Source organism: Thermothielavioides terrestris, chromosome 3 (genome assembly GCF_000226115.1).
Source record: "Thermothielavioides terrestris NRRL 8126 chromosome 3, complete sequence".
Taxonomy (NCBI): domain Eukaryota; kingdom Fungi; phylum Ascomycota; class Sordariomycetes; order Sordariales; family Chaetomiaceae; genus Thermothielavioides; species Thermothielavioides terrestris.
Genome location: NC_016459.1, coordinates 2,157,477 through 2,182,753, shown reverse-complemented (window position 1 = coordinate 2,182,753; position 25,277 = coordinate 2,157,477). Strand labels below are relative to the sequence as shown.

At 59.6% G+C, this 25,277-nt stretch overlaps 9 protein-coding genes across 9 annotated transcripts; 3 read left to right on the top strand and 6 right to left on the bottom strand.

Moving 5' to 3' along the window:
- Positions 1–399: 399 nt before the first annotated feature.
- Positions 400–3,636, bottom strand: THITE_2117058 (uncharacterized protein). Its single transcript, XM_003654181.1, has 2 exons — positions 2,929–3,636; positions 400–2,865 (listed from the first exon to the last, which is right to left on the bottom strand). Exons 1-2 carry the CDS (start codon positions 3,364–3,366, stop codon positions 787–789), a joined length of 2,517 nt encoding a protein of 838 aa, XP_003654229.1. The 5' UTR covers positions 3,367–3,636; the 3' UTR covers positions 400–786.
- Positions 3,637–4,558: 922 nt separating this feature from the next.
- On the bottom strand, positions 4,559–5,883 carry THITE_2117056 (uncharacterized protein). Its single transcript, XM_003654180.1, has 4 exons — positions 5,738–5,883; positions 5,521–5,657; positions 4,947–5,447; positions 4,559–4,885 (listed from the first exon to the last, which is right to left on the bottom strand). The coding sequence occupies exons 1-4, from the start codon at positions 5,748–5,750 to the stop codon at positions 4,700–4,702; spliced, it is 837 nt and encodes a 278-aa protein (XP_003654228.1). The 5' UTR covers positions 5,751–5,883; the 3' UTR covers positions 4,559–4,699.
- A 1,303-nt stretch (positions 5,884–7,186) lies between these two features.
- On the top strand, positions 7,187–9,068 carry THITE_2117053 (uncharacterized protein). Its single transcript, XM_003654179.1, has one exon. The coding sequence runs from the start codon at positions 7,582–7,584 to the stop codon at positions 8,860–8,862; it is 1,281 nt and encodes a 426-aa protein (XP_003654227.1). The 5' UTR covers positions 7,187–7,581; the 3' UTR covers positions 8,863–9,068.
- Positions 9,069–10,009: 941 nt separating this feature from the next.
- THITE_2089383 (uncharacterized protein) lies at positions 10,010–10,567 on the bottom strand (the record flags this gene model as incomplete). The annotated part of the gene is made up of 1 exon (XM_003654178.1): positions 10,010–10,567. One exon carries the CDS (start codon positions 10,565–10,567, stop codon positions 10,010–10,012), a length of 558 nt encoding a protein of 185 aa, XP_003654226.1.
- Positions 10,568–11,735: 1,168 nt separating this feature from the next.
- On the top strand, positions 11,736–13,785 carry THITE_2117052 (uncharacterized protein). Its single transcript, XM_003654177.1, has 6 exons — positions 11,736–12,224; positions 12,288–12,454; positions 12,529–12,906; positions 12,968–13,110; positions 13,187–13,349; positions 13,413–13,785. The coding sequence occupies exons 1-6, from the start codon at positions 11,852–11,854 to the stop codon at positions 13,485–13,487; spliced, it is 1,299 nt and encodes a 432-aa protein (XP_003654225.1). The 5' UTR covers positions 11,736–11,851; the 3' UTR covers positions 13,488–13,785.
- Positions 13,786–13,865: 80 nt separating this feature from the next.
- On the bottom strand, positions 13,866–14,744 carry THITE_2117049 (uncharacterized protein). The gene is made up of 2 exons (XM_003654176.1): positions 14,548–14,744; positions 13,866–14,446 (listed from the first exon to the last, which is right to left on the bottom strand). Exons 1-2 carry the CDS (start codon positions 14,636–14,638, stop codon positions 14,088–14,090), a joined length of 450 nt encoding a protein of 149 aa, XP_003654224.1. The 5' UTR covers positions 14,639–14,744; the 3' UTR covers positions 13,866–14,087.
- A 1,304-nt stretch (positions 14,745–16,048) lies between these two features.
- On the bottom strand, positions 16,049–17,485 carry THITE_2050120 (uncharacterized protein; the record flags this gene model as incomplete). The annotated part of the gene is made up of 4 exons (XM_003654175.1): positions 16,049–16,242; positions 16,315–16,349; positions 16,465–16,608; positions 17,166–17,485. The coding sequence occupies 4 exons, from the start codon at positions 17,483–17,485 to the stop codon at positions 16,049–16,051; spliced, it is 693 nt and encodes a 230-aa protein (XP_003654223.1).
- A 2,685-nt stretch (positions 17,486–20,170) lies between these two features.
- THITE_2145149 (uncharacterized protein) lies at positions 20,171–21,969 on the bottom strand (the record flags this gene model as incomplete). Its single annotated transcript, XM_003654174.1, has 4 exons — positions 20,171–20,230; positions 20,297–21,671; positions 21,748–21,902; positions 21,967–21,969. 4 exons carry the CDS (start codon positions 21,967–21,969, stop codon positions 20,171–20,173), a joined length of 1,593 nt encoding a protein of 530 aa, XP_003654222.1.
- Positions 21,970–22,054: 85 nt separating this feature from the next.
- Positions 22,055–25,058, top strand: THITE_2089378 (uncharacterized protein; the record flags this gene model as incomplete). The annotated part of the gene is made up of 5 exons (XM_003654173.1): positions 22,055–22,129; positions 22,203–22,304; positions 22,565–22,947; positions 23,017–24,559; positions 24,624–25,058. 5 exons carry the CDS (start codon positions 22,055–22,057, stop codon positions 25,056–25,058), a joined length of 2,538 nt encoding a protein of 845 aa, XP_003654221.1.
- Between the last annotated feature and the right edge of the window lie 219 nt (positions 25,059–25,277).

The following is a 25,277-nucleotide window of genomic DNA, read 5'->3' as shown; positions in this document are numbered from 1 at the left end:
ATAGTGTGCGGAATCTTGGATACGAACGCAATGAATGTTCGTTAGCTCGGCATATTCCGTACTCCGCTCCCCGCTCGGAACACACTTACACGAGATCCCGAATCGCCTGCCTAGCTAGGAAGGTAAATCAATACACAAATTACCGAGGGCATGACTGGCACAGCGTCTGTCAAGGTCAGCAGCTTCTGATATTCCATCGCACCAGCCTCGATGTCCCTGCCGCTGTCCAGCCCGCTGTGGTACGTTGTGGGGTGGTAAACTCACCCAGCATGATACGCCGAACACCCGTTGCGTGGTCACCCTAGGAGCAGGTAGGTAGGTATTGGAAGGCGAAGCAAGGATGCAGGACCTCTTCCAGACCTAGGCACCTCTTCGTTGATGCCTAGGTTCATCGGCTTTGCAGAATACTAATGAACCTGTCAATAGAGGTACTCAAAGGGATGGCCTAGGCAAGGACAAGGAATGCTCACTAGGACTGGGTATGCTAGCTTCAACAGTCGCCGATAGTCTACACTTGCCTTTGGTACGTTAATGCCTCAGAAGACACGGTGAACTCCGCTCAGCGAAGCGCCCCATGCGCCTCCTCGGCGAGCTCTACACATTCTCCCAGACTGCCCGGGAGATCTACTTCCGACCTATGCGCACAAGAACCCCGTCCACGCCCTTATTTCCAATCCCTATCCCATCACACCATCTAGCACCCAACTTCATCGGCATCCAGGGACGCAGCCAGCCGGCCAGAAAGATAGATGCCTAGATAGATGGATGGATAGATACACAAGCCCCTCACCCCCAATGCGCCAAAACCTGCTTCTTATTCTTCTTCTTCCCCCCCTGCTGGCCCTGCGCCTCCTCACTGCCCGCGGCACCACCACCACCACCGCCACCACCGCTCCCCTGAGCCCCGCCACTCCCCTGCCCACCACCACTAGCACCAGCACTAGCACTGGCACCAGCGCCACCACCGCCCCAGCTAAACCCGGTATCTCGCGGACCGCTAAAAAGATCCCGCCTCACCGCGCCGGTACCATACCCGAAAATGGTGGTCTGCGGTTTCGGCGCGGCGGGGAGCGCGGGGAAGGCCTCCTCGCGCGACAGCGCGGCGCCGGGGGCGGAGCCGGGCTTTTTCGCCGACGGCGTCTTGGCGCCGCCGCCACCGATAGCGCTACTGCTACCGCCGATCCAGATCGGTCGCTGCTGCGGCTGCTGGGACTGCGGTTGCGAGCCCGGCAAGGCGGGGAAGGCGGCGGCGGACGCCGCGGGCGGGCGGCCCGGGGCGGGGGCGGAGTTTGATGTTGATGATGATGATGATGCTGCGGTCGGGTTGGGAGTGGACGAGGACGAGGCGGCGGACAGGACGGACTGGCCGCTGGTGCTGCCGCGGCGGGTGCTGTTCTTGAGCTTGAGCACGCGGGTGGAGTGGCGCAGCTGCGCGGCGGCGTGCGCGGCGGCTGCCTGGGCGGAGGAGCCGGCCGGGCCGGAGCTGGAGGCGGCGGCGGCGGCGGCCCAGCCGGTGGTGGAGGTCGTCGCGCCGCGCATGCCGCCGAGCCCCGGCAGCGAGGGGTAGTCCTCCTCGGCGGCGCGCCAGTTCTGCCACGCTCTGCGCAGCGCTTCGCCTTTCTTCTTGTCCTCGAAGAGGTCGGCCACCTCGCGGACGAGCGTGCCCAGAGCGTGAGAGGACGTCTCGGAGAAGAGGGCGAAGAAGGCGTCGATGAGCTGCTGGGGTGTCATGGAGCCCTTGTTGTAGGTCGAGATGTGCGACCGGAAGGTGGTCATCTTGGAGGGGTCGTTGCCGAGGAGGTTGGATGCGCGCTCGATGACGGCGCCGTGGCGGGTCAGGCTAGCGCGCTGCTCCGGGGTGAGCGAGGAGAGGTCGGTGATGCGGAGGTTTTCCATGACGTCGATGATCGGCCGGCCGGCGGGGCCCCTTGCTTGCGCCTGCGGAGTCGCGCTCCCGGAGACCGGCCCGGAGGAGACCGGCGCGGAAGGCCCCGGCGGCGTGGGTCTGCTGGCGCCGCCGTTCTGCAAGGCCATTTGCCGCTGGAAGGCAAGCTCGTCTCTCCGCAGCGGCTGCGCCGAGCTGACAGGCAGGGGCTCTGCGTTCGGGTCGGGCCCCCGCCGCCGTTGCTGGTCCCTCCCGCCGCCCGGGCCCCGCCTCTCCTGCTCGTACCGTTGCCGCAGGTCGAAGTTGGACAAGTCGACCGTGCGGGCATCTCTCCCTTTTGCCCACGAGCCGCCGTGCTCGCTCAGCTGGTGGGCTTTGAGATCCATCTCCGACTCGAACACCACGAACTTCTTTTCAAGGCACTCGCGGTCGGGGCAGAGGAAGTGGTCCCGCCTGAAGTGCTCCTCGAGCGCGTTGTAGTCGAGATAGTAGTGCGGCTGCCGCGAGTCTCTCCGGTCGCAGAGGAAGCACCGCTCGTGCTTGTTCCGGCAGTGCTCGTACAGCTTATCGCTGTCGTAGAACCGCGCGCCGCAGAACCCGCAGAGCGGATGGCCGCGGAAGCCGGTCTGGTCGGCGGCGCCGGGCTTGTCGTCGCCGTGCCGCATATGTTCGGTCAATTCTTTGTCGGCGAACATGTCATGTTCGTGGGTAAAGACTTTCTTGTGTCTGGTGCACAGGTCGCACATTTTCTTGTGGTGGACGGAGCGCACATGGCGATGCAGGTCGGGCCAGCCGAGGCCGGCAAAATCGCAGTCGGCGTCGGGGCAGTTGTACCGAAGGAGCAGCACCGTGTCGCCGACGATGTCCTCGCTTGCATACTTGATTCCGATATTGTCGTCGGTGCTAGTGATGTCGGCATCGGTGTATTCGTCGAAGCGCTTAGCCCCGTCGTCGGTGAAGATGACAAAAGGAGCAGTCGTCTGCACGTAGCCTTGTTAGCAACCCGCTTCCACCGGCGCGCTCGAAGAATCCACGCCACGTACCCGGCAGTGCGGACAGTCCTTGTTCTTGTAGAGCGCTCTCATGCGCAGCGCGCAGATGTGGCATGTGATGTGGCCGCAGGGGGCAACCGAGTAGTGGCTGAAGGGGTTGGCGCAGATAAAGCAGACCTCGACCTCGCCATCGGTGCCCTCGTCCTGGGTGTCGTTCTTAACCTTGAAGTTGGGGGGCTTTCCGGAAGGTGGTGGTTTTGCGTTTGCGTCGTCGGCGGCGGCCTCGGCTGGCGGTTGTTGCGCGCTGGGGTGATGCGGCCCCCCTCTAGCACTCCCCCGGCCGCCACGCTGGCCGTCTCCTCGCCCGCGGCCTCGTCCTCCGCGGCCTCTGCCCCGGCCTCTATGACCGTCACCCCGTGGCCCTGATGGCGCGTGGTCTAGTGCTCCGCTGCCGTCCGATGGCGGCGCTGCGAGGCCCGTTGAAGCCATGCCGGGTCCTGTGCCGCTGCTGGGCCGGATTTCCGGGAGAACAAAAAATGTGGTCGAGGGCCGACTCGGGCGCGTTGAAGCGGGAACCTGGAATGCGGCCCTCTCCTTGCCGCAGCGAGAATTGATCAGGTAACAGGTGCAAGGCCCGGGCAGGCAGCTGCGCCGCAAGTGTCGGGGTGCTTGCTGGGTTCGGAGCTGTGCGAGCTTCGATGTTGATGCCGGATAGTGGGGTCAACGTTTGGTTGGTAAGCTTTGGGGGCAAATTTAAACATTTAAAAGGCCAATTAGGCAAGGTGGAATTTGCTAAACGGTGGGGCAACTAAGTGCTTTTCACATGGAGCGGATCTAGCCGGGATACTGTGTAAGGTAACTGACGTTAAGCGACCAGGGCTCGCCGCATGTGTCATTCCGACTCATCGCTGCAGGGTCCATTCTTACGCAGTCTTGACAGGCTAGCTTCTTTCGCGGGCTGTGCTTCTGTCCAATTGCATCTTCGATTGAAACTCGGTATTATGCCTTGCCAACAACTGCGCCTTCGAAAACATGAGGCCAGACTGAAATCGAGTCATTGGTTTGCCCCGAGCTCGCGATGAACGCCAGGCTGCGATCATGCAGCTGGCCGGTAGTCTTTTTTGACTGTTGCCTTGGTGGCAATCGCCTGCTGGTGCGGATGAGCCGGGAGCAGTGCCCGTAGTTACAAGAGCTGTCTGAGTCGCTTTTCCGGAGCCGGTGTGGCATCAACCTGACATGTCTCTGAGCTTGCTATATTCCTTGAGCAGTGATCCCTCTCCATTTTGCCCCTGTCGGCCAGGCTGCCCAGAGGCGAGCGCGAACTACGCAATACAAAATACCAGATGCTATGCTGAAATCCATCGCCGTTGTCCTTCAGCAGCTTCGCCCGCTGCCTCCTCTTCCGGAAAGAAAGAGCTTGTCCCGTCGGCCAGTTCTGCCCATGGCTCCCAGCCGAAACCAAAAGAAATGCCCCAATAACATAATGCAAAGCGCTTAAAAAGGTATAGAAACCAAGGAAAACAGAGCTACTCGGGCGCATGCCGAGTCGGCCCGTTGACTAGCGCCGGCGAAAGTGACCGATCGTAAGTAGAGCCGGCGCCTGCGAACTCCAACCGGCACCGTAACCAAGTTTGCTGGCGTCCACGGCGCCACGCGGATCGGCTCGACCGGATGAGGCGCATGAGTAGGCAAGCGAGGAGGGTAAAAAAGAGAAAAGGCATGAGCGCATAATCCTCCGATCCCAAAGCAAGTTCTGTCCCAAGACGCCAAGCACGCCGACCTAGCCTGCAAATCCCAGCTCCGCGCGAACCGAGCCGGTTGCCTACTCGTCGATGGGATACAGCTGGTGCCCTAGAAGCTTGTTCATGGTGAACATGGTCACCTTGTCCTGTTTGAAGACGGCTCTCATCTTTTCGTCGCAGAGGATCTGTCGCCCGTCGTTCGGGTCTTGGAGGTTGTTGCCCTTGATATACTTCCAGAGTCTCTGGACGACCTGCGGGCGGGACAGCTAGGCGGCACTGTCAGCCACGGTGAGGCGGAAGAAGGGGTCGAGGCTGAGTTGGACTTACCTGGCTCTCACCGCACAGCTCTGCCAGCGGGTCGCTGAGGATGAATGGCTTCTGGAAGCCGCCGCCCGCCTTCCGCTTCGGCTTGTCGCCGCCGTCCGAATCCTCGGCATTGGAGTCATCGTCGTCAGAGCGCACCCGCTTCGCGCTCTTCTTCTTCTTGATGGTCTTGGGTTTCGCCTTGGCATTCCCGGCACCGGCACCGCGGGTCACCCGGCCGCGAGACAGCCTATTCTCCTGTGCCTGCAGCTCGGCGGCCAAGCGCGCATCGGCATCCTCTGTCGAGCTTTCCCGTTTCTGCTTCTTGCTAGCCGGCGGCAACGAGACTCGGATCTCGCCGTCAGCGCCCCTATCGTCGTCTGCGTCATCGGATGGCGACCGACCGTTGGCGTCGTGATTGGGAGACGACTCGGCGGCTGCGCCGGATGTGGGGGTTGGGATGGCCTGAGCAGCCTCGGAAGATATGGCGTCGAAGCGGGCCTCGATCAAGGTCTTGATCGCGTTCTGCGGAGAGCAAAGCTGGTGGTCAGTTGATGTGACTGGGGAGGAAGGCGCTTGCACCGGACACGACACGAACTTTCTGATCGCTGAGGTCCTTGTCAATGGCCGCCTCCAGACCCTGCCGAATCTTCTTGCGCGTCACAGTCTGCAGGTCTACCGTCGCAAGAATGCCATCGATGATGCGGGTGTACGTTCGCGTCTCCTCGTCCGTCACTGTCCCGCGGTCAGCAAGCAGCAACAGCAGCAACCAGCGCAGCACTGCGATCTCAGGCCGTTGGCCCGACGGGACGTACGTGGGGTAGACATGTTGCCGGGTCGGCAGGGCACATCAATCGCAGCCGGGTTGGGTGCGTTTGCCGGGCGACCGGCAGCTGCGCCTGACGTTGTTGGCAAGGTTTGGAACGGAGAGGCGAGAACCCGGGGCCCCTCGGCGAAGGCTGCGAATCGAATGAAAGAGACCGGAGGCGTGCAGTGTCCAGCGGCGTCGGTGGCCTACGATCTTGCAGGCAATTGGGCTGTGGCAATTTTGAGCGCAATCCAAGAGAGCCAGGGCGCGCTCGGGTTCTATGTGAATGTCACGACGGCGTGTGATGTCGAGGCCTGTCGGCAAAGTGGAGAAGATCGGCTGTTCTGCGTTTGTTGGAGCCCTGGAGCACTGGCGACCAAGAAGCCAACAGGCCGGGACGGGGCCCAGGCGATTTAGAATGGCAGCAGGCGAAGCAACGAGAATACCAAGACCAAGACAGAGTAATTGACGACGAAGGGTGAGCTCAGCAGTGCGGCGTTTCCAGCCTGCAGATTGACGATTGGCGATTGACACGTTGGCGGCCCTGCAAGGCTTGGCCGCGGTTGCAAGCCAAGCTGCCACTCTGAGGCGTCGTCGCGTGGCTGGATAACGCTAACGTCGGAAGTGGGGCGCTTCCTGGCAGTTCGTTCCTATCCAATCAATTCTCCGAATCGAATCGAGAAAGCACCCAACGGGGAGCCTGGGCATCTGGATGCCGAGCCACGTGATATCGACCGTTGGCTGATTTGCGCAAGCATTTGCGCTGGCGTAACCTCCATCTTAGTCACTCCGTTCCCCGGGTTTGATTCGCCATCACCCGGGAGAGAAGGCCGGCCGCTGCTTGCAACTTCCATTTCGTGCCATTTTACCATTGAGCTTTCCCCGGCCGCCTCGCGCATGTGTGTGATAAAAGAAAGCTCCATCAGTTGAAATAGGTAGTGTATCTCGGCAGCGCTGTTGTGTTTCTATGCAAATGCGATCTTATTTCACATTAAGGTACTCTCCCCTTCACAATCCTAGGACTGAAAGGATGCGAAAGGTTGCGCTCTGCCGAGACCGACCCACTCCCCCGCATCCCGTCCCTGCTTGTTTCGGCCGGGGTGTTCCGAGTCCCGCTCCGGCCACAGCGGATCGCGGGTCGCTGTGCGTCTAACCCAGGAGTCCGCGGCAAACGACATCCTCTCCTCGAACCTTCATGCTGCCATGCGCCTGAACAATATTTCAACGCGCGGATTGGCAGAGCGATGCTGCCTCACCCGGATCGCTACTCAGACTTTCCCGGGTCATCGTGTCCAATGTCGACGATCCCTGATTTTGCACGCTGCGGGTAACTGACTACAGTGATGTGCAGTCTGCCGGCGGAGCGTTGAGTCTGCCGGCCGTGCAGGGTCCAACCGCTGCAGGCCCGCCCGTTGCTTTGGTCGGGAAGGCTTCCCGAGAACTACCAGGTAGCTAGCCCGACCGAGGAGGTGGTTGACCTGCGCCGTGCTTGACTGCTTACCCAGCAGATTCCCATGCGGGGTCAGCCGCCGGTTGTAGTTCCCCGTCCAATAACGCCGGTCAGGGTCCCCAATCGCATTCGGCGTCCTATTTCTCCTCAATGGTGAGCATGGATAGCCCGGGGACACCAACGAGATTGCTGGGCTGGTGGGTAAGCGGAAGTCGGCGTATATAGCTCGGGAGGCCGGAGACCGTCACCTCGCGCACGCTGGTTACTGTCGCCCAACTCTACCGCATTATACCTGGACGAGCCGTATTTCAGACGCGGCCTCACATCCCCAACACACCATCGCGCGACTGTAGCAAGATAGTCTGCTCGCCTTGTGCAGCAACCATCGACAGCGACCCGGCATGGCCGACTTCGAGCGCCTCCCGCCGTCGGGCATCTCAGTCATCATCGTCGGCGCCGGCTTCGCGGGCCTGACGGCGGCGATCGAGTGCGACCGCAAGGGCCACTCGGTGATCCTCCTAGAGAAGGCAGCTGAGCTGCAGCCGCTGGGCGACATCATCAGCTTTGGCCAGAACTCGTCGCGCTTCTTCGACAAGTGGGCCGGCGTGCGCGAGGAACTCAACCCGCTGGTGCACAAGTCGGACTCGTTCAACTTCTACGACTGGACCGGCCGGTTCGTCACAACACAGTCTTTTGCCGAAGAGCACCGCGTCTGGGGCCCCAGAGTGAACGGTCACCGCGGCGAGATCCACCAGGCCGTGCTGCGCCACGCCCGCGCGCGCGGCATCGACATCCGGCTGGGCTGCAACGTCGTCAACTACTTCGAGGACGCCGACCGCGCCGGCGTCGAGACCGATACGGGCGAGCGCCTGACCGCCGACGTGGTGCTCGCCGCCGAGGGCGTGCGCTCGCGCGGCCGCAAGCTCGTTCTCGGTTTCGAGGACAAGCCGCAACCGTCCGGCTACGCGGTCTTCCGCACCTGGTTCCCCACGGACGAGCTGCTCAAGAACGAGAAGACGCGGCACCTCGTGGCGAACGGAGACTCGCACAACGGGTGGATCGGCAAGGACGTGCACTTCCTCGTGGCGGCAATCAAGGACGGCAAGGAGATAAGCTGGGTATGCACGCACAGGGACAACGGCAGTATCGAGGAGAGCTGGCAGTTCCCGGGCAAGATCGAGGATGTGCTCCGGGTCGTGGACGGGTGGGACCCGGTCGTGCAGGAACTGGTGCGCCTAACCCCGCCGGACCGGCTGTTCGACTACAAGCTGGTGTTCCGCGACCCACTGCCTACGTTCGTGTCGCCGAAGGCGCGCACGGCGCTGATAGGCGACGCCGCGCACCCGTTCCTGCCGACGTCGATCCAGGGCGCCAGCCAGGCGATGGAGGACGGCGTCGTGCTGGCCGCCTGCCTCGACCGGGCCGGCGGCCCCGCCGGCGTGCCCGAGGCCGTCCGCGTCTGGGAGCGCATCCGCTACGAACGCGTCCACAAGATCCAGAAGACGGGCGTCACGACACGCGAGCAGTGGCACAAGGCCGACTGGGATGCCATCTGGAAAGATCCGCAGTCGCTGCACCTGAAGCGCGAGGAGTGGATTTTGAACTTTGATGCCGAGGCCGATGCGTACGCGCGGTACGACGCCGTGAGGGAGCAGCTGGAGAAAGAGCGGGCCCAAGCGTAGCCCACCTGTACTTGTCCTCGGCGCCTTGCTGGTCCGAGGAAGCTTGATGCCGTTGCCGGATTTGGCTAGACAGATATCATAGACCATTGATTGATTGAATCTAGAGTGACAACGACGGATCTAAACCTCCTGCACTGCGCTTATTCCAGTACTCGAGACCGGTTTCTGCGTGAATGGACTGCGGCGCATGGACATCTGTACCTAAGGACGTCGGCAGCACTTAGGCAGAGGAAGCAACAGAGCCGGCATTGAACAGTCTTCCCACGTCGTTAACTCCTTGGCCGGCCGATGACCTGTGTCTGTGAGTACCATTTCGGGTCCGCGTCGTGGTACAGGGACAGCCGGTAACTGCGAGGGGCTTCCCCTTTGATCGTCCGACGCTCTTTTCGGTGCTTCCGCATCCCCATGCTCCGTATCTCTTCCTCCAAGAGTCTGATGCTCTTTGTTCTTGACACCTCTGCCGCTCTCACCATGCAACTGGCACGGCCGGAAATGCGAGAGAGCAACTATGCTTTTGCAAAGACGGGTCAGGGCGTAATTGGAGACGCCTCTCAGATAACCCTGCGGATAAGGAAGCTCTCCTATATCGCGATGTCTAGTGCCCTAGTCTCTCAAAGGACTTTCTCGCTAGAGCCATTCCTAGACTTAGAGAGACCTTCAGCCGCAGTATCGCAGTTTTTGAAATTTAAGCCGCCGGTACTGATCCATCCTCAGGATACGCTACAGAACTCAACGAAGCTAGGTCAACCGGGCATTTGACTATGCTGGCGAAGCCTCTTTCAAGACGGCCTCCGCTGGGCGGGGTGCTCGCGCGAAACTGGAACCAAGCGATAAGGAGGTAACCAAAATGCAATTTTGGCGTGCTGGGCGGTGGAGGCCTGACCGGATGGCCGGGTGTGATCTCGGCGAGTTCGTTCCGCATGAGGCCCCTTCAAGATATCTCGTGCACCCGTCTCTGGTAGATACTCCGCTGCGCTTCAGACATTCCCACCAGTGCCCAGTCTGTTGACAACTTCCCACAAGCACGCCCCGTGACTTCAGAATAAACATCCAACCCTCATTACAACTACCTAAGGTAGCTGGCTATAACCATAACATGCCGGGCTATGCATGAATCAATCAGTCTAAATCAAAGAAATCCCCGCCGTCAAGTGTCGCGCGACCAGTACTGCATCGTAAAGGGTTGAAGACCCCTGAGATTGTTCGGCTGCACGCGTTGCGTACTCCCTCCGAGCATGTTCACCTGCCTAACCCACCTGGGCGTCAGCTTCGGGGCGATGGGCTGGGTCGGCTGGGCGCCCTTGGCCAGCAGCGCGACGACGGCGGCGTGGCGGCGCTCTCTCACGGCCGCGTCCAGCGGCGTCTCCCCCGCGTTGTCGCGCACGTCCACAGCGGCCCCCAGCTTGAGCAGCATCCCCACTACGTCCCGCGCCGCCGCGTAGTGCAGCGGCGTCCTCCCGGCCTCGTCCCGCGCGTCGAGGTCGGCCCCCTTCTCTGCGAGGCACTCCACGATGCCGGCGTGCTGGGCGTGGACGGCGATGTGCAGGGGTGTTGATGCGCCCGGGAGCGTCTCCCGCTTGTAGTTGCTGGGCCCCGATGCGGGTGCGCCGTCGGCAAGGAGCGCCCGGACAGCATCCTCGTCGCCCATGTCGCAAGCGTATCCCAGGGCCCAGTTCAGATCGGAGTCGCTAAGTTGGCCTCGCATGGAGAGAAAATTGCGTAGACTGTCTTTCGGCTGATTGCCGGAAACTGTTGTTGTCTCTCCTTGGTCATTGCTTACGGCTGTGCTTGACGCTTTGATCGGTTGCTGGTTCGTTGGCCCTTGACTAGTATTCACGGCAGTACTTGACGATTCGACCGGTGGATGTGTTGCCGTCCCTTGGCCGTTGCTTGTTACGGGAGTGCCAGATGTTTCGGATGGTGGATGTGTCGTCGTCTTCCCTTCGCCATTGCTTACGCCAGTGCTCGTCGTTGCGGCTGGTGGCTGGATTGTTGTTCCTTGGTGGTTGCTCTCGCCTGTGCTAGATGTTTTGACCGGCGGATGACGCTTCGGCAATTTGAAGCGGTCTCGCGAATGCCTGCCGATTCGCCGAAGCCACGCTTTTAGCCTCGCCCTTCTCGACATGAGAGTATATGTAGTACGTAACGCTCGAAGGTAACTTCGTCTCCTGCCCAAGCCTGTGAGAAATACAACTGTGCTTGGCCTGGTTGTGTGAACGGCTCCCGCGACCAGCGGCCGTTCAGCTCGAGCTGAGGATGTCGGGCAGCAAACCCACCAGCCTGGTCGGGCTAACTTTTCACCGAGTCTAACTTGCTCCAACTAGCCTGAGCTTTTTGTTTGCATATGTGGTGGTTGATAAGAGAATGTGACCGATTTATGGTGACTACCGATACCAAATGTCCGCAGCACCATTGCTAGGTTGCCATCAGCAGCATTCGGCATCAAATCACTTCGAGCGGACACAGTGGCACGCTCTCAAATCACACAAATGCGGCTCGCGTCAACCCGCGCTTGTGACGGCGCTGCCCAGCAGCACGGCATAACTCAGGTAAATGCCGCCAGTGAGCCATTCGTCAAAGGTCAGTAAGGACGACGAGGGCGTGGCCGGCGTGAGAGTTGGGCGGTGGGCGTTGGACAATTGCGGGGTCGTTCGCCAGTTACGCGCCCGCTTGCCGGCGACGATGACGGAGGATTTGTGACCGCTGACGAAGGATTTGTGACCGTCTCACTGCGTTGGCTGCACACAGTTTCGGGTTATTGCCCGGACCAAAGGTTGGTGTTGATGGAGGCGGCTCAATGCGGGGGCGCGCTTGGCACACTGCGACGGCCCCCGTGAGCCCGTCTGCTGCTTGCTTGGCCATCTAAAAGCACGCCATCTCCGTCCCGCAGCTCACACAACGCGCTGACTCCCGCCCGTCTCCGAAGAGCACTCACTCCAGACCGCTTATCGAAACTCCATAATCTTGGTTTTCTCCCTTTCGCGCCGCCATGCTTCGATCCCTTTGCGCGAATTGGTTGCTGCTGCTCCTGGGCACCGGCCTCGCTCCCATCGGCGCCACAGCCCAGGCCGCCGGCCAGGTCCGCCTCGCTTGGCCGACACAGCACCATCAGGTCGACCCTGCTATCCTCGATGCGTTGAGGAAGCACTCGGACCCTGTTGATGCGCTGGTCTCGCTGCATCCCGAGATGGCCGCCCAGCTCGCCCAGCCCCGTCTGCTGCACGTGTTTGGAGAGCCGGCCGCCAAATGGATGACCGAGGGCGACAAGCTGCGTCTCAAGCGCCAGGGCAAGAAATTTGCCGACATCACAGACCATCAGGAATTCTACGGCCAAGACTTGAGCGCAATGGCTGGAGAAGCCCGTGTGTTTGCCAATTACCTCCTTCTGCTGCGGTTGATTGTTGTGACTGACACGCCAGGCGCAGACCTGCCGAAGCTGTCACACCAGAGATTCGTGAAGCCGCTTTTTCACCATGTGTCTCAAAGGAGGATAAAGGACGTGCTGCGGCACATGACCAGCTATTATACGCGGTACTTTGACAGCATCACTGGCGAGCATAGTGCGATGTGGCTACACGACCACATCGCTGATGTACGCCCTGCCCAACCCAGCCAGACGCATCCAGCCGTCTGACGGACTCAATGCTCACGCTTGTCCGTGCCCAGATCATCAGGGAATCCCCCTTTCACACGCATATTTCGCTCGAGATATTCACGCACCCCTTTGCCCAACCGTCCATTATTGCGCGCTTCGAGCCCAAGGTGCGAAACTTTTCGCAGCCTCTGACCATTCTCGGCGCGCACCAAGACTCGATGAACTACCTGTTCCCCCTGCTTCCGTCCCCCGGCGCCGACGATGACTGCTCCGGGACCGTCAGCATCCTCGAGGCCTTCCGGGTCCTGGCACACAGCGGCTACGTCCCCATCAACGGGCCGGTCGAGTTCCACTGGTACGCCGGCGAAGAGGGCGGCAACCTGGGCAGTCTGGCCATTGCACGGTACAAGAAAGAATCGGGCGCTCGCATCGGCGCCATGATGGAGTTTGTAAGTTGGCCCAACAGAGCTGTCGGCCGAGTGATTTTCAACTAACATAGACACGCAAAAGGACATGACGGCCTTTGTGGCCCGGAATGCCACCGAATCCATCGGCTTGATCGAGACGCAAGCGGATGCCGCTCTCACCAAGTGGGTAGTTGACCTGGCCAAGGAATACGTGTCCATCCCAGCCAAGATATACCAACTGCCCAGGTTCGTGGTGTCTTTTTTTGTTGCAACCCAAGTCGGAGTAGGAATTGGGCACCATCTCACACATATGAAAAAACAGCAACGCCGGCTCCGACTACATGGCCTTCACGCAGTTCGGCTACCCCTCGACGTTCGCGACCGAGGGCAACCCATCACCCTTCCCCGGCGAATACGATCCGTACATCCACACCGTCAACGATACGATGTACGTTGACGACGAGACGGGCGTCTTCTCCATCGAGGTATTGTCTTGCAACCTGCTGTTTCATTTGATTATCCGACCCGCATGCTTACTCGGGAAACAGCACATGGCTCGGTTCTCGGAGCTTGCGATTGCCTTTGCCGTCGAGCAAGGGGGCTGGGACAACAAGTGGCGGTAAAGAAAAACGCTGCTGGTTGGCATTGGCCTTGCTTGCCTCTGGAGGTCACAGTAGTCACCAGCCCAATTGGCAATAACCCTGTGCTAGTATCTTGGATAAATAGCGAGTGCAAGTTGAGGGAGGCAGCGTGGCGAATTCCGTGGTCTAGGGCATAGGAATTGACTTCCATCATCATGCTAGCAGCGTCGCCGGTCAAGAATGCTTATTTTGTTGTTCCAGACATCTCGATCGATAGCGGCCGCCGGGGTGGCGGCTGTTGATCCTCCTGAGGGCGCCACTGAATCGGTTTGTGCGCGAGTTTGTGGGCAGCGGCCTAAGTGAACAAAGGGGTTGTGGCGCTGGAGCTGTAGTGAGCTGGGCTGGGAGATGTGGTGGGCGAGGAGCATCTCGGCGAACATTCTATAATGAATCACACATTCGGCAGGAGAAACACCTGATGGAAAAACACCCTTCGTTCAGTTCTGCCCACCGTTGCATGACCCATCGTCTAGCAACTATCTCTGAACCGGTCTGCGCTCTTGATTACCAGCCGTGCCCTCTCACACTACCACACTACTGCTCCATTCCCCCAGATTGACTGCAATGCGGAGCTCAATTAAATCAAGCAGCAGCCTCCAACAGCCCCTTCGCAACCAGCGCGTCCAGCTTTTCCTTCACAATCTTGGCGATCACGCCGACCTCGGGCGGCGTCTTGCCGCCGGAGGCGGCCACCACCTCCTCGCGCGGGACACGCACGATGTTGATGTCGGGCGCAACCTCCTTGATGGCCGCCACGATGTTGTCCGCCTCGGCGTCGGCGACCCCGGCGCCGAAGACGACGGCCTTCGGAGTGCGGCGCTCGCCGACGGCGCGCTGCGCGTTGCTGCCCAGCTGCGCCGCGTTCGGCCCGTCCAGCTTGCCCGCGCACACCTGCGGCAGCTCGGCCAGGGCGGTCTCCGGGCTCAGGCAGATGTGCACGACTAACGAGAGTTAGGCTAAGAAGCTAGGTACCTAGGCTGGGCGGGAGATGCGGACTGAGGTTGCCTGAATATCAAGGGGAAAAGGGGGAGGGGATGCTTACAGTCATAGTCGGGAGCAAGGAGAGCGCTGACTCCTTCGGCGATCTTGGCATTTCCGCCGAGAGTGGCGATGGGGATTCCATTCGGCGCCATCGTGGTGATGATTTGCAACTGTTTCTTAGTTGTTGGCGAGAGATATGATGGGTGTCCGTTTCCTTCCGGGCAGCTCTGGAGTCTGGATTGTGCAGCTCTGGAACTATGGGTTGACGTGTTGCAGAAGCTGAGAACCTGGCGAGAAGGGAGGAGCGATATTTGTATCAGGACGCATGGCGAGGCATCATAACGCCAACGAGCGGCTTGTCCGCACTTGCTTGAGCTTCCATCGTTCCTCCGTTTTCTCCGCTCGGCTCCGACGCATCACGCCCTCGACACCCAACTTGTTTGCTTACGTGCCTGAATTGGGCGGAAGGCGTAAGGCGGAAGAGCGGAAGGGGGGAACGGCGGAAGGCTCAATGGCGGAAGGAGCATCGCGGCTCTCGCCTGGCGTTTGAGGATGGCCCCCGCCCACTTCTCGGCGCCGTGTGGGTCGAGGCAGGGTCATTCCGGCATACCTTTTGCGCCGGCACCGAGACCCACTTGTGGGGCAGCCCGGCCTGGCTCCGCCAAAAAAGGAAACAGCCTGGCTGGGGAGGTGGGGGCCTCGGAGTCCGCATCTCGCCGTCGACCAACGACATGTCTCCACCCCCGCCGGCCACACTTCCGGGGCTGCCAGCTTCTGTTGACCGGCCGGGTCAGCACTTCACATCAGCGAGCTTCTGTGGCAATTGCCAAGCCGTGGGAACCAACATGGGAGTTGGAGGCTGAAGGGCGTCACCCTAACTCTGGTCTCTGCATCGTATGGCGGTATGGTGAAAGAACCACTCCCATGCTTCACGGACAGCTTCGGCGTGGTTGTTTCCGCCTGCGCTTGCCGAGACCCAAACGGATGACAAATGCAGATTGCAACTTTCACCTAGTCGAGGCGAAGCTGAAGACGAAGCTCCGGTAAATGGACCGAAGCTACCAAATCATCGCTTCGTTAACCGAACTCCTCATGACTTGGTGTCATTCTCCAGGTGCGATTCATCTGCCTGTCACCTCAAACATACTGTCACCGCCTGCCGGTTCCAAAGTAGTTCAATTCGGCACCGAACCTGTGTTGTGCAAAAGAACGCAATTGCGATGATACTTCCTCCACAACCCTCCTTTCCGTCCCTGTTGATGCATGTAGAGCGCTCCCGGAAAATGAAAACAACGGTATGGCCAACGCCCCGACCATGCACTGTCCCTAGCGCAGAGGAAAAATATGACAGAAGGGGGAACTTCTGCCCGATCCATGGCCTGTCCGTCATACCCTTGACTCCTGTCAAAACATCCCATGCTCAAGAACAAAACGCCAGAAAAAAGAACCAGTCCCACCGAGTCAGTCAAAGAAAATGAAGTATGTTCATCGTGGAGCACTTCCCAGTCTCCAGAACCGCAACCACCCATCCGTCCCAAACGAAACGACCGAGCCAGGGGCGCCTACATGCCCATCTCCACATCCCCATCCACATCTTGGATGTCGAGCTGCTCCATGCGGCGGGGCAGCTCTTCGCCGGCGGAGTCCTCCATGGACTCGTCTTCCTCCGGCTTCTTGTTGGCGGAGGCGGCGTCGTCGTCGTCGTCGTCTTCTTCCTCGTCGACCTCGTAGTCGAGGTCGTCCTCACCCATCAGGTCTGTCCGACGAACGTCAGTGACATCATCCTTCTGCTTTGAAAACCTGGCCGCTGGATGTCACTGGTACTCACGTGGGTAGGCGTAAAATTCGAGCGACGACCAGTCCCTGGGCAATAGCAAGCAAGCTACGTTAGCTGTGTGTTTGGCGGTGTGATTCGAGAGCAGACTGGGAGAGGGGCAACGGAGTCAGCTGAGAGGCGAGGGTAAGGATATGTACGCACCACTTCTTGCCAGCCGCGCGGACGAGGTCGTCGATGGCATGCGCCAGTGCCGTCAACTGGTCGCGGTCGCCCTCTTGCTCGGCGGCACTCGTGTGCCGCTTGTACCTGGCGCGCGCATCCGCGATCTGGTAGACGAGTTCGACCCTGAAGTATTTCGCGTTGTGTCAGTCGCGCTATGAGCATGCGGTTTTGTGGAGTTGATGGGAAAAGACGACGACCGTGCTTGAGCTGAGATGATTGAGTAGACGCTCTCGAGACCTTTGCGCCGGTCTCGTCCAGTCAATCACCCCAAGGGCCCAAGTTCGGTAGTCCGTCGCCCTCGGATGGTCCCGGGGAGCGGGCTGGCCAAGATAGCGAAGAGTGCGCGCGGCTGATCAAACGGAAGAAAACAGAGAAGTAGAGGATCGAAGTCTTGCCACTGCCAGGCACCATTGTTCTGACAGCTCTTGCTCTCGCTCCCGAGCGCTCACCCTCTTCGATAGTCTTCAGAAGCAATGTTTTCAGAGAGCTCTGACAGCAGCCTGACAACCGAAGCCTCCAAGAGCAACTGCCCACCTTGGCAACTTGGCTCGCAGGCTGATATCGTTTGAGGTAAAGCAAACTGTCGCAATGGAGCTGCTGAAGTGGATGGATGTGGCACCGGAATAGAAGAACTTTGAAGAAAACCGACAAAAAAGAAGAGGGGAAAACAGCACACTTACCAGATATCCTCTGGGAGAGCCTGTCCCAGCGCCGAGAGCTGGGCCGACCGCTCCAAAAAGTCGATGATGCCCTCGCTGGGGCGGATCCCAGCCGAGGGGTCGTTGATGGCGGTGGTCACCGCCACCAGGGCGGTGACCACGAGGTCCTGGACGGACCGCTTGTCCATGTCGCCGCCGCCCAACAGCTCCCTGACGGCGCGGCGGACGACATCGTCGCGCCGGCCGGAGCGGAGAATCCGCGGCGAGCCTTGGCCGCGCCGCCAGCGAAAGCCCGCGCGGGGGAAGAAGTTCAGGAGGACGGCCTTGGGAATGTACGACATTTTTTTAGATAAAAAAAGAAAAAAAGCGCCAGGGCGCACAAGAGGGGGACTTTTTTTTTTCTCTTGAAAAAAAAAAAATCGTGGCGGGAGCAGAGGCTGCAGCGAGAGGACGAGGGAAGATGCGGCGGAGCGAAGTCGGTCGAAAATGAAAGTTGTGAGTTGCGAGAGAGAAGGTTTGACCTCGAGGATGCCAGTTAAATATCCAGGACTGAACCAGCAGCTGCGGGCCAGTCGAGAAACAATAAGTTCAGATGAAAATAATCGCTATTGTCGACAACTGTCAATAGAAATGCCCCAAATGAATAAGCCTGCTGTGATGAGACTCGCCCAAGAATATGATGCTCATCCAACAACAGCCCACCTGGCTATTGTTTACAATAATCAGCGATAGAATGTCATAATGCCCAACATCAGGATCACAGACAGCTTATTCTGTCTGTTTGCTCACTCGGACTTCCGGTCAACCAGATCTTAGCCGCCAATCCATCCTCCTCCCATGACGGAACCATTCTTCCAATGACGCTGTAACAGGGAGGACAATAGGTCATCACAATAAGGATACTGTTGTTCTTCAGTTCTAACAATTTCCTCACTTGCCATCACCACTGGCAACTGCACTTCAGAACATCAAGCGCCTCATCATCACTAATTTCAGCCCACAAGGGCACCGAAGGGTATTGTTGACACGTTTGGGCAGACTGGACCAGACGGTGACCATGGAGCAACAAACTATGCCTCGTATTTTACCCTTGACCCGGTGGAAGTGGAGCATAGGCATCTGTTACCAAGCTTCTTGTTCGAATTTGGGTCGATTTGTGCTCCGTTTCGCTGGTTCAATCCGTCATGTTGGGCGAAACGTAAGGTATCTGCGTGTCTGTACCTGCCTGTCTGTATCTGCCTGTCAAGAAGCTTGCCTCAAGCAGAGCGTCAAGTCGCTGGATGTGCCCAGGCTCTAAGGGACAGCACAGTAATGAATTACCTGGAAGGCATGCTAATCAACATAGGTAACATCCAATGACGCTGTCCTACATGTCCATGGTGGAGACTCCTTTGCCAAAGGTGTGTGACATGCTGCCTTGGTGATATGCTGCCTTGGGTGACAGCGCAAAGCGTGTCTGGCGAGCTGGTCCGGTTTTCCATTGTGTCTTCCACTGGGCAGCCAGCGAGCCATTGGGATGGCCTAAGAAACTCTGAGGGCGGCCTACTGTGATCCGCGCGTCCCAAGACACGCTCCTAAGGCAGGCTCGAGGAGTCCTTTGTTCTGAAGTTCAGATGAAGGAGAACCTCGGCGGCCAGCTGCCACCTGCCAGGCACCAGCCACCTTCCCGTAACGCCCTTTATAGGCCACACATGCCAGCGCATACCACAACAAATCGAGCAGAACCTGCCGCTGGTCAAGTGGTCTCGCATGCTGGTCGCCAGCAAGAGGCAGTGGGTTCAACTCCCACACTTGCGCTACCCAGTTCATTCTGGGCTGAGGACTTGTCCATGGTAACTGTCCGTACGGAGCCTGTGGGTACGAGTCTTAGTGGTAGACGAGTACTTGCTAAATTTAGTGCGCTCTCCGTGGAAAGTTTGAGGGTCGGGGGTCAATAGAGGGTCCAGGGGGGTTACCAGCAGTTCTGCACGTTTTTTTTTTTTTCTTTTTCCTATCCTTCCCTTCTTGGCTGGCTCTTCTTCCCTTCATGATCACCCACCATCCTGCGTCACCTTGCCCCCAGACCCCAGCCCCTCTTCCGTGTTCAACGTGTCTTCTCTCTTTGTCAACACCTCGTACCGCAGACCGAGTCAAACGACCTGAGTGAAGCGTCTATGAGCTGGGCGCAGTAGAACGCGGTGACCGAGCCGTCTTGGGCCACCGAAGGTGGCGATGGAATCTTCCCATCTCGAGAATCCTGTCTGGCACGTTGTTCTGAGTGTGCCGGCGAGCGTTCAAGTCGCCAGGGGACACACCTGGAACCACGGGCGGTCGCAGATAGGGAGACCGTTCCACAGACTGAGAGAAACCCTCAGAAGCACAGCACATCCTGCCTGGCGGAGAGCCAAAGTGAGCACATTGAACATCACCTCAGGGCCGCAGCAACAACACCGGCAAAGCTGACACACACCCAAACCAACGCAAGTGTCCTTGTGTCAGCACCGGACTTGCACATGTCGGTATCGAGCCCAATTGCCTCTGAGGAGAGAGGACGCATTCCTGCCTCATGAGAACAGGACGACGAGGCATGATGATGAAGATGAACCAGGCCCTGGCTGTCGTATGACCGAATAAGCACTTCTCGAAGTCCATGCCCATCAACATCCCATGCCCGAACCAAGAAGGGATAAGGAAAGGAGTAGCATTACGGAGGGAAAACCTGCCGACATCAACACCAACACCGACCCAACAACAAACACTGGCGAGACGAACGAGATTCGAGGCGGACATCTCCCTCACCGTTACCCGCGCAAATTCAGGTATGCAATCAAGCTGTGGCCAGGAATGGAACAAGCTCATCTCAGCTGGGATCAGCCAAGTTCCGGAAGGCAAAGGAACACTCGGCGGCAACACAGTCCAGGAGTAGTCGTCACCAACAGTTTCACAACGCACACCTCAAAACGAAGCATCCGGCAATGTGGTTGGTTGCGTCTATGGTACAACTAAGACAGTCCCATACATCGCCGCACCTACAGAGAACCCTCCACTCAGTGTTTCTCCCGCTTCCTCGGCGCCGCTCTTATTATGTCGTCCACGCGCAAAAGGAGCTGCATTGGCCAGTCAGTTAGCACGGGAACATCGCGACTGTGCAGTGGAGGAGAAAGAGCACTTACCTCAGCGGCCTCGCTGGCCGAGGACACGACCGCCTTCTTGAGCTTGTAGCTCTCGATGACGCCGAGCTCGCGCATGTCGGCGATGCCGCCGCCGGGGGTCATCAGGTCGAGGCCGTAGGTGGTCATGCCGTCGTAGATGGCCTTGCGCAGGCGGGCGACGAGGTCGCCCGAGTCGAGGCCGGCGTTGTCGGCCAGGATGGTGGGCAGCTGGCGCAGGGCGACGGCGAAGGCGGCGACGGCGGTCTGCTTCTTGCCCTCGACGCGGGTGGCGGCGCCCTCGACGGCCTTGGCCATGACCATCTCGGCGCAGCCGCCGCCGAGGGTCGTGCGCGGCTCCTTGACCGTCTGCGACAGCACGGCCAGCGCGTCGTGCAGGCTGCGCTCGGCCTCGTCCAGCAGCTGGTCCGTCGCGCCGCGCAGCACGATGGTGCACGCCTCGCCCGCCGCCACGCCCGAGAACTTGATCAGCGTGTCCTCGCCGATCAGCACCTCCTCGATCAGGTCGCAGTGGCCGAGCTTGACGTGCTCCGGGTCGTCGAAGGTCGACGCGATCTCGCCGCCCGTCACCAGCGCCAGCCGCTCGATGCCGTCAAAGTCGGCGTGCTCGATCGACATGATGCCCGCGTCGGTGAAGAGCTGCTCCGGCCAGTTGTAGATGAGCTGCCGGTTGATGAAGCAGTTGATGCCGTGCGCCTTGATCTTCTCCACCTTGGCCTTCATCTTCTCCCTTTCGGCCCTCTCGAGCTCCGCCAGCTGGCTCGTCGAGCCGACCTTGAGCCGCGCGCCAAAGATCTTGACCTTGTCCGTGTCCATCGACGTGTTGGCGACGAGGATCTTGGCCTTCTCCAGCCGCTTCGGCTGGTTGACGCCGATCTTCTTGTCCAGGATAAAGCCCTCGTCGAGGTACGAGTCGCTGAGCTTGCCGCCAACCTTCTTGATGATCTGGATGTGGCTGAGATCGGACGAGCCCTTCAACCGCAGGATGGCCTCGACGGCCAGCTTGGAGAAGTGGTCCCTGTCCTGGGCGAGCACCTTGGAGCTGAGCGTGGTCCGGGCGATCGCCTGGAGGTCCTTCTTGAACACCTCCGGGTTGTTGCTGTGGTCTACCGCCGTCGCCTCCAGCGCCTTCAGCGCGGCCTGGCTGGCTATCCGGTAGCCTTCGATGATGGTCTGGGGGTGGATCTTCTTGGCGACGAGCTGTTCGGCCTCGCGCAAGAGCTCGGCGGCGAGCACAGCCACCGACGTGGTGCCGTCGCCAACCTCGTCGTCCTGCACCTTGGAGATGTTGACCAGGACTTTTGCTGCCGCGTTGTCGAGGGCGATCGATTTGAGGATTGTCGCGCCGTCGTTCGTGACCATGATCTCGCCCGTCGACCTGCGACCCTCCCGTCAGCCCCTGTCACCAAGCAGCAAGCAGCCAGGCTCCACCCCAGCTCGGCAGCAACACGTACGCAGACTGCAAGATCTTATCCATGCCCTTCGGCCCAAGCGTGCTCTTGACCAGATCGCCGACGGCAATGGCGCCGACGAAGGCCGCGAGGCGGGCATTCTCGCCCTTCTCCTCTGTCGTGCCCTCATCGAAGATTTGGGTGGGGCTGAACGAAGCCTGTCCCCCCCTGTTAGCAGCGCAACAGTAGAAAAGAAAGCTTCCGCATGGAAATAAAACACACCATGGCGTCGTTCGGGCTGAGTATCTGGGCAAATAGAAGGCTATATGCGGGCGGAAAAAGAGATGTTCGGAGAAGAACAGCTCGGTTGATGGCGGGGAGGAGGGGCAGCTTGGAGCCAGGCAGGCACGGTTTCTCAGCAGTCAACCAAGTCAAGCTGCAGTCAGTGCGTTGCTCCAGACTTTCTGCCCAGACGACGGCAAAATTTCTGGGAGCTGTCCTCACCGCCTTTGCCGCAGTTGGCAGTCGGGTACCTGGAACAAAAGCGGGAGAGTCAGACTTCAGGAGACGGAGACTTCCAAACTCAGGTACCTCGACATCCTGTTACTGGCGGCAAGGTGGTTTGTACCACTTCTACTTTCCCTAACTTATCAAGTAGAGGCATGGTGTGCTCTTCTACTCTTGTGCATCCGAATCCGCACCTCGAGCTCGAGACATCGTGAGTGAACATCCCGCCAAACCCAAAAGCCAAAAGCCACGGTACCTGAGCCAATCGAAAGGTTTGTGTGGGGCAATTTTTTGCGGCCAGGATCTCTCTCGACCCCACCATCTGCCGGCGCAGCGCACAAAATCTCGTCAATTATCCTGACGGCGAAGACAGCCCCCCTCCAAGGCCCCGCGGCAGCGCAACAACGAGGACTGCAATCCCGCTTCCCTGGTATTATTCGCACCAACCTCGCAATACCGCCGATCTTCACAGCGTGTGCCCAGCATGGCGCCGTCATTTGACCGCTTGCGCGAGGAAGACCTCGACGAGGAGTTGGACGATCTGGACGACGTCGACATTTCCGACCTGCGAGAAAAATATGAGGTCCAGCTCGAGCAGGGCTACGACACCTTCGTCGTCATCGACGGCCTTCCCAAGGTGAACGAGGAAAGGAAACCGAAGTTGATCAAGTTCCTGCTGAAGAAGCTCAACACGGTTGGCCGGACCCGGGAGGACCTCATCTACATGCCCATGGGCGACGATGGGAATTCGCTGCAGTACGCAACAGAACAGATTGGCCCTTTGGCTCCAGTTTTGTATCCTAGTTGACGAGCCCCATCCTGCAGATTTGCCTTTGTCGAATATTCTTCACCGGCCGAGGCTGCCGCCGCCGTGCGCCAGCTCGACTATACCGTGCTCGACAAGAGCCACACCATGCGCGTCAACAAGCTTACCGACATCGACCGGTACGGCCGGGAAGGCCGCATCGATGAAGAGTACACCCCGCCCGAGATTGAGCCGTTCCAAGAAAAGGAGCACCTCCGGTCGTTTATGGCGGACCCCAGCGGGCGCGGCAGAGACCAGTTCGTCATGTTCCGGGGGGATTCGGTGGGTGTCTTCTGGAACAATGAGAAGGACCAGCCAGAGAACATCGTCGACCGGCAACACTGGACCGAGACTTTCGTTCAGTGGTCGCCGCTGGGCACATACCTCACTTCGGTGCATGCGCAAGGCGTGCTCCTCTGGGGCGGCGCCTCGTGGTCAAGACTGAAACGGTTCCCCCACCCCTTCGTCAACCTCATCGCATTCTCCCCCAACGAGAAGTACCTCGTCACCTGGTCGAACCGGCCGATCTCGATTCCCGACAGCGGCCACCCGGCCCTGTCGCTCGACGACGACGGCAAGAACTACGTGATTTGGGACATTGAGACAGCCAAGCCGCTTCGCTCGTTTGCCCAGCAAGATATTCCAGGTACTGAGGAGCACGCCGGTGTTAAGAAACCGCCCAAGTTCCCGTGGCCGGCGTTCAAGTGGTCTGCCGACGACAAGTACGTGGCGAGGCTGAACCAGGGCACCTCCATCTCCGTGTACGAGCTCCCGAAGATGAACCTCCTGGACAAGACGGCGGTCAAGATAGACGGCGTGATGGATTTCGAGTGGGCGCCCGCTACCCCGCGTCGGGACGGTGTCAAGACGTACGAGCAACTCTTCTGCTTCTGGACCCCAGAAATCGGCAGCAATCCCGCGAGAGTCGCCTTGATGAGCATCCCCTCCAAGCAGATTGTCCGCTCGCTGAATCTCTTCAGCGTCACGGACGCGAAGCTCCACTGGCAATCCGATGCCTCGTACATCTGCGTCAAGGTCGACCGGCACTCCAAGTCCAAGAAGTCGCAGGCGACCACCCTCGAGATCTTCCGCGTCAAGGAGAAGGGCGTGCCCGTCGAGGTCGTCGACACCATCAAAGACACAGTCATTAACTTTGCCTGGGAACCCAAGGGTGATCGATTCGTCATCATCACGACCACGGAGCCCATCGGTCCCACCGCCGTGCCGCCGAAGACCGCCGTCTCCTTCTTCTGCCCTGAAAAGACCAAGGGCAACACTGTCGGAAACTTCAAGCACCTGCGCACGCTCGAGAAGAGGAACAACAACGCCATCTACTGGTCCCCGAAGGGCCGGTTCGTCGTCATCGCCACCGTGCACAACCAACAGAGCTCCGACCTCGAGTTCTTTGATCTCGACTTCGAGGGCGACAAGCCGGAGGCCGAGAAGGATCTGACTGCCAACCTGCAGCTGATGAACACGTCCGAGCACTACGGCGTGACCGACGTGGAGTGGGATCCCTCAGGCCGCTACGTCGCCTCCTGGGCGTCGGCGTGGAAACACTCTGTAAGCCGCCCCGATCATTGACACACCAGCCCGGCCACATGTAATCCAGCTAACCAAACGACAGATGGAAAACGGCTACCACCTCTACGACTTCAAGGGCGAGCTGCTGCGCGAGGAGGCCATCGACAAGTTCAAGCAGTGGCAGTGGCGCCCGCGGCCGCCCACGCTGCTGACGCGCGAGGAGCAGAAGCAGATCCGCAAGAACCTGCGCGAGTACTCGCGCGTCTTCGAGCAGGAGGACGCCGAGCGCATCAGCTCCGCCGACGTCGCCGTCGTCCAGCACCGCCGCCGCCTGCTCGAGGAGTTCTACGCCTGGCGCGCCGTCGTGGAGGAGGAGCTCGCCGAGGAGCGCGCCGCCCTCGGCCTGCCCGCCGACCCCGTCGCCGAGCTGCTCAAGGCCAAGACGGCCGAGATCGCGCCCCAGGGCGAGGTCCAGGAGCAGGTCATCGAGGAGATTATGGAGGAGGTCCTGGAGGAGACGGAGGAGATTGTGAACTAAACCAACCACGTTTACTTGCCCTGCTTAGGTAGCTAGCTAGCTACCTTGGGTAGGTAGGACCGCGGGTTTCATGTGGTGGGTTTGTTTTATTGAAGTTACCTTGGAAGCCCCATGGGGCCCGTGAGCTGAAGAATTTGACTCGGTTAAAGCTGGTTGTATTCCTTTTCTTTCTTCTCTGATCTATTCGCTCTACCCTTGGTGTCCTTCGTTCCATCGTGT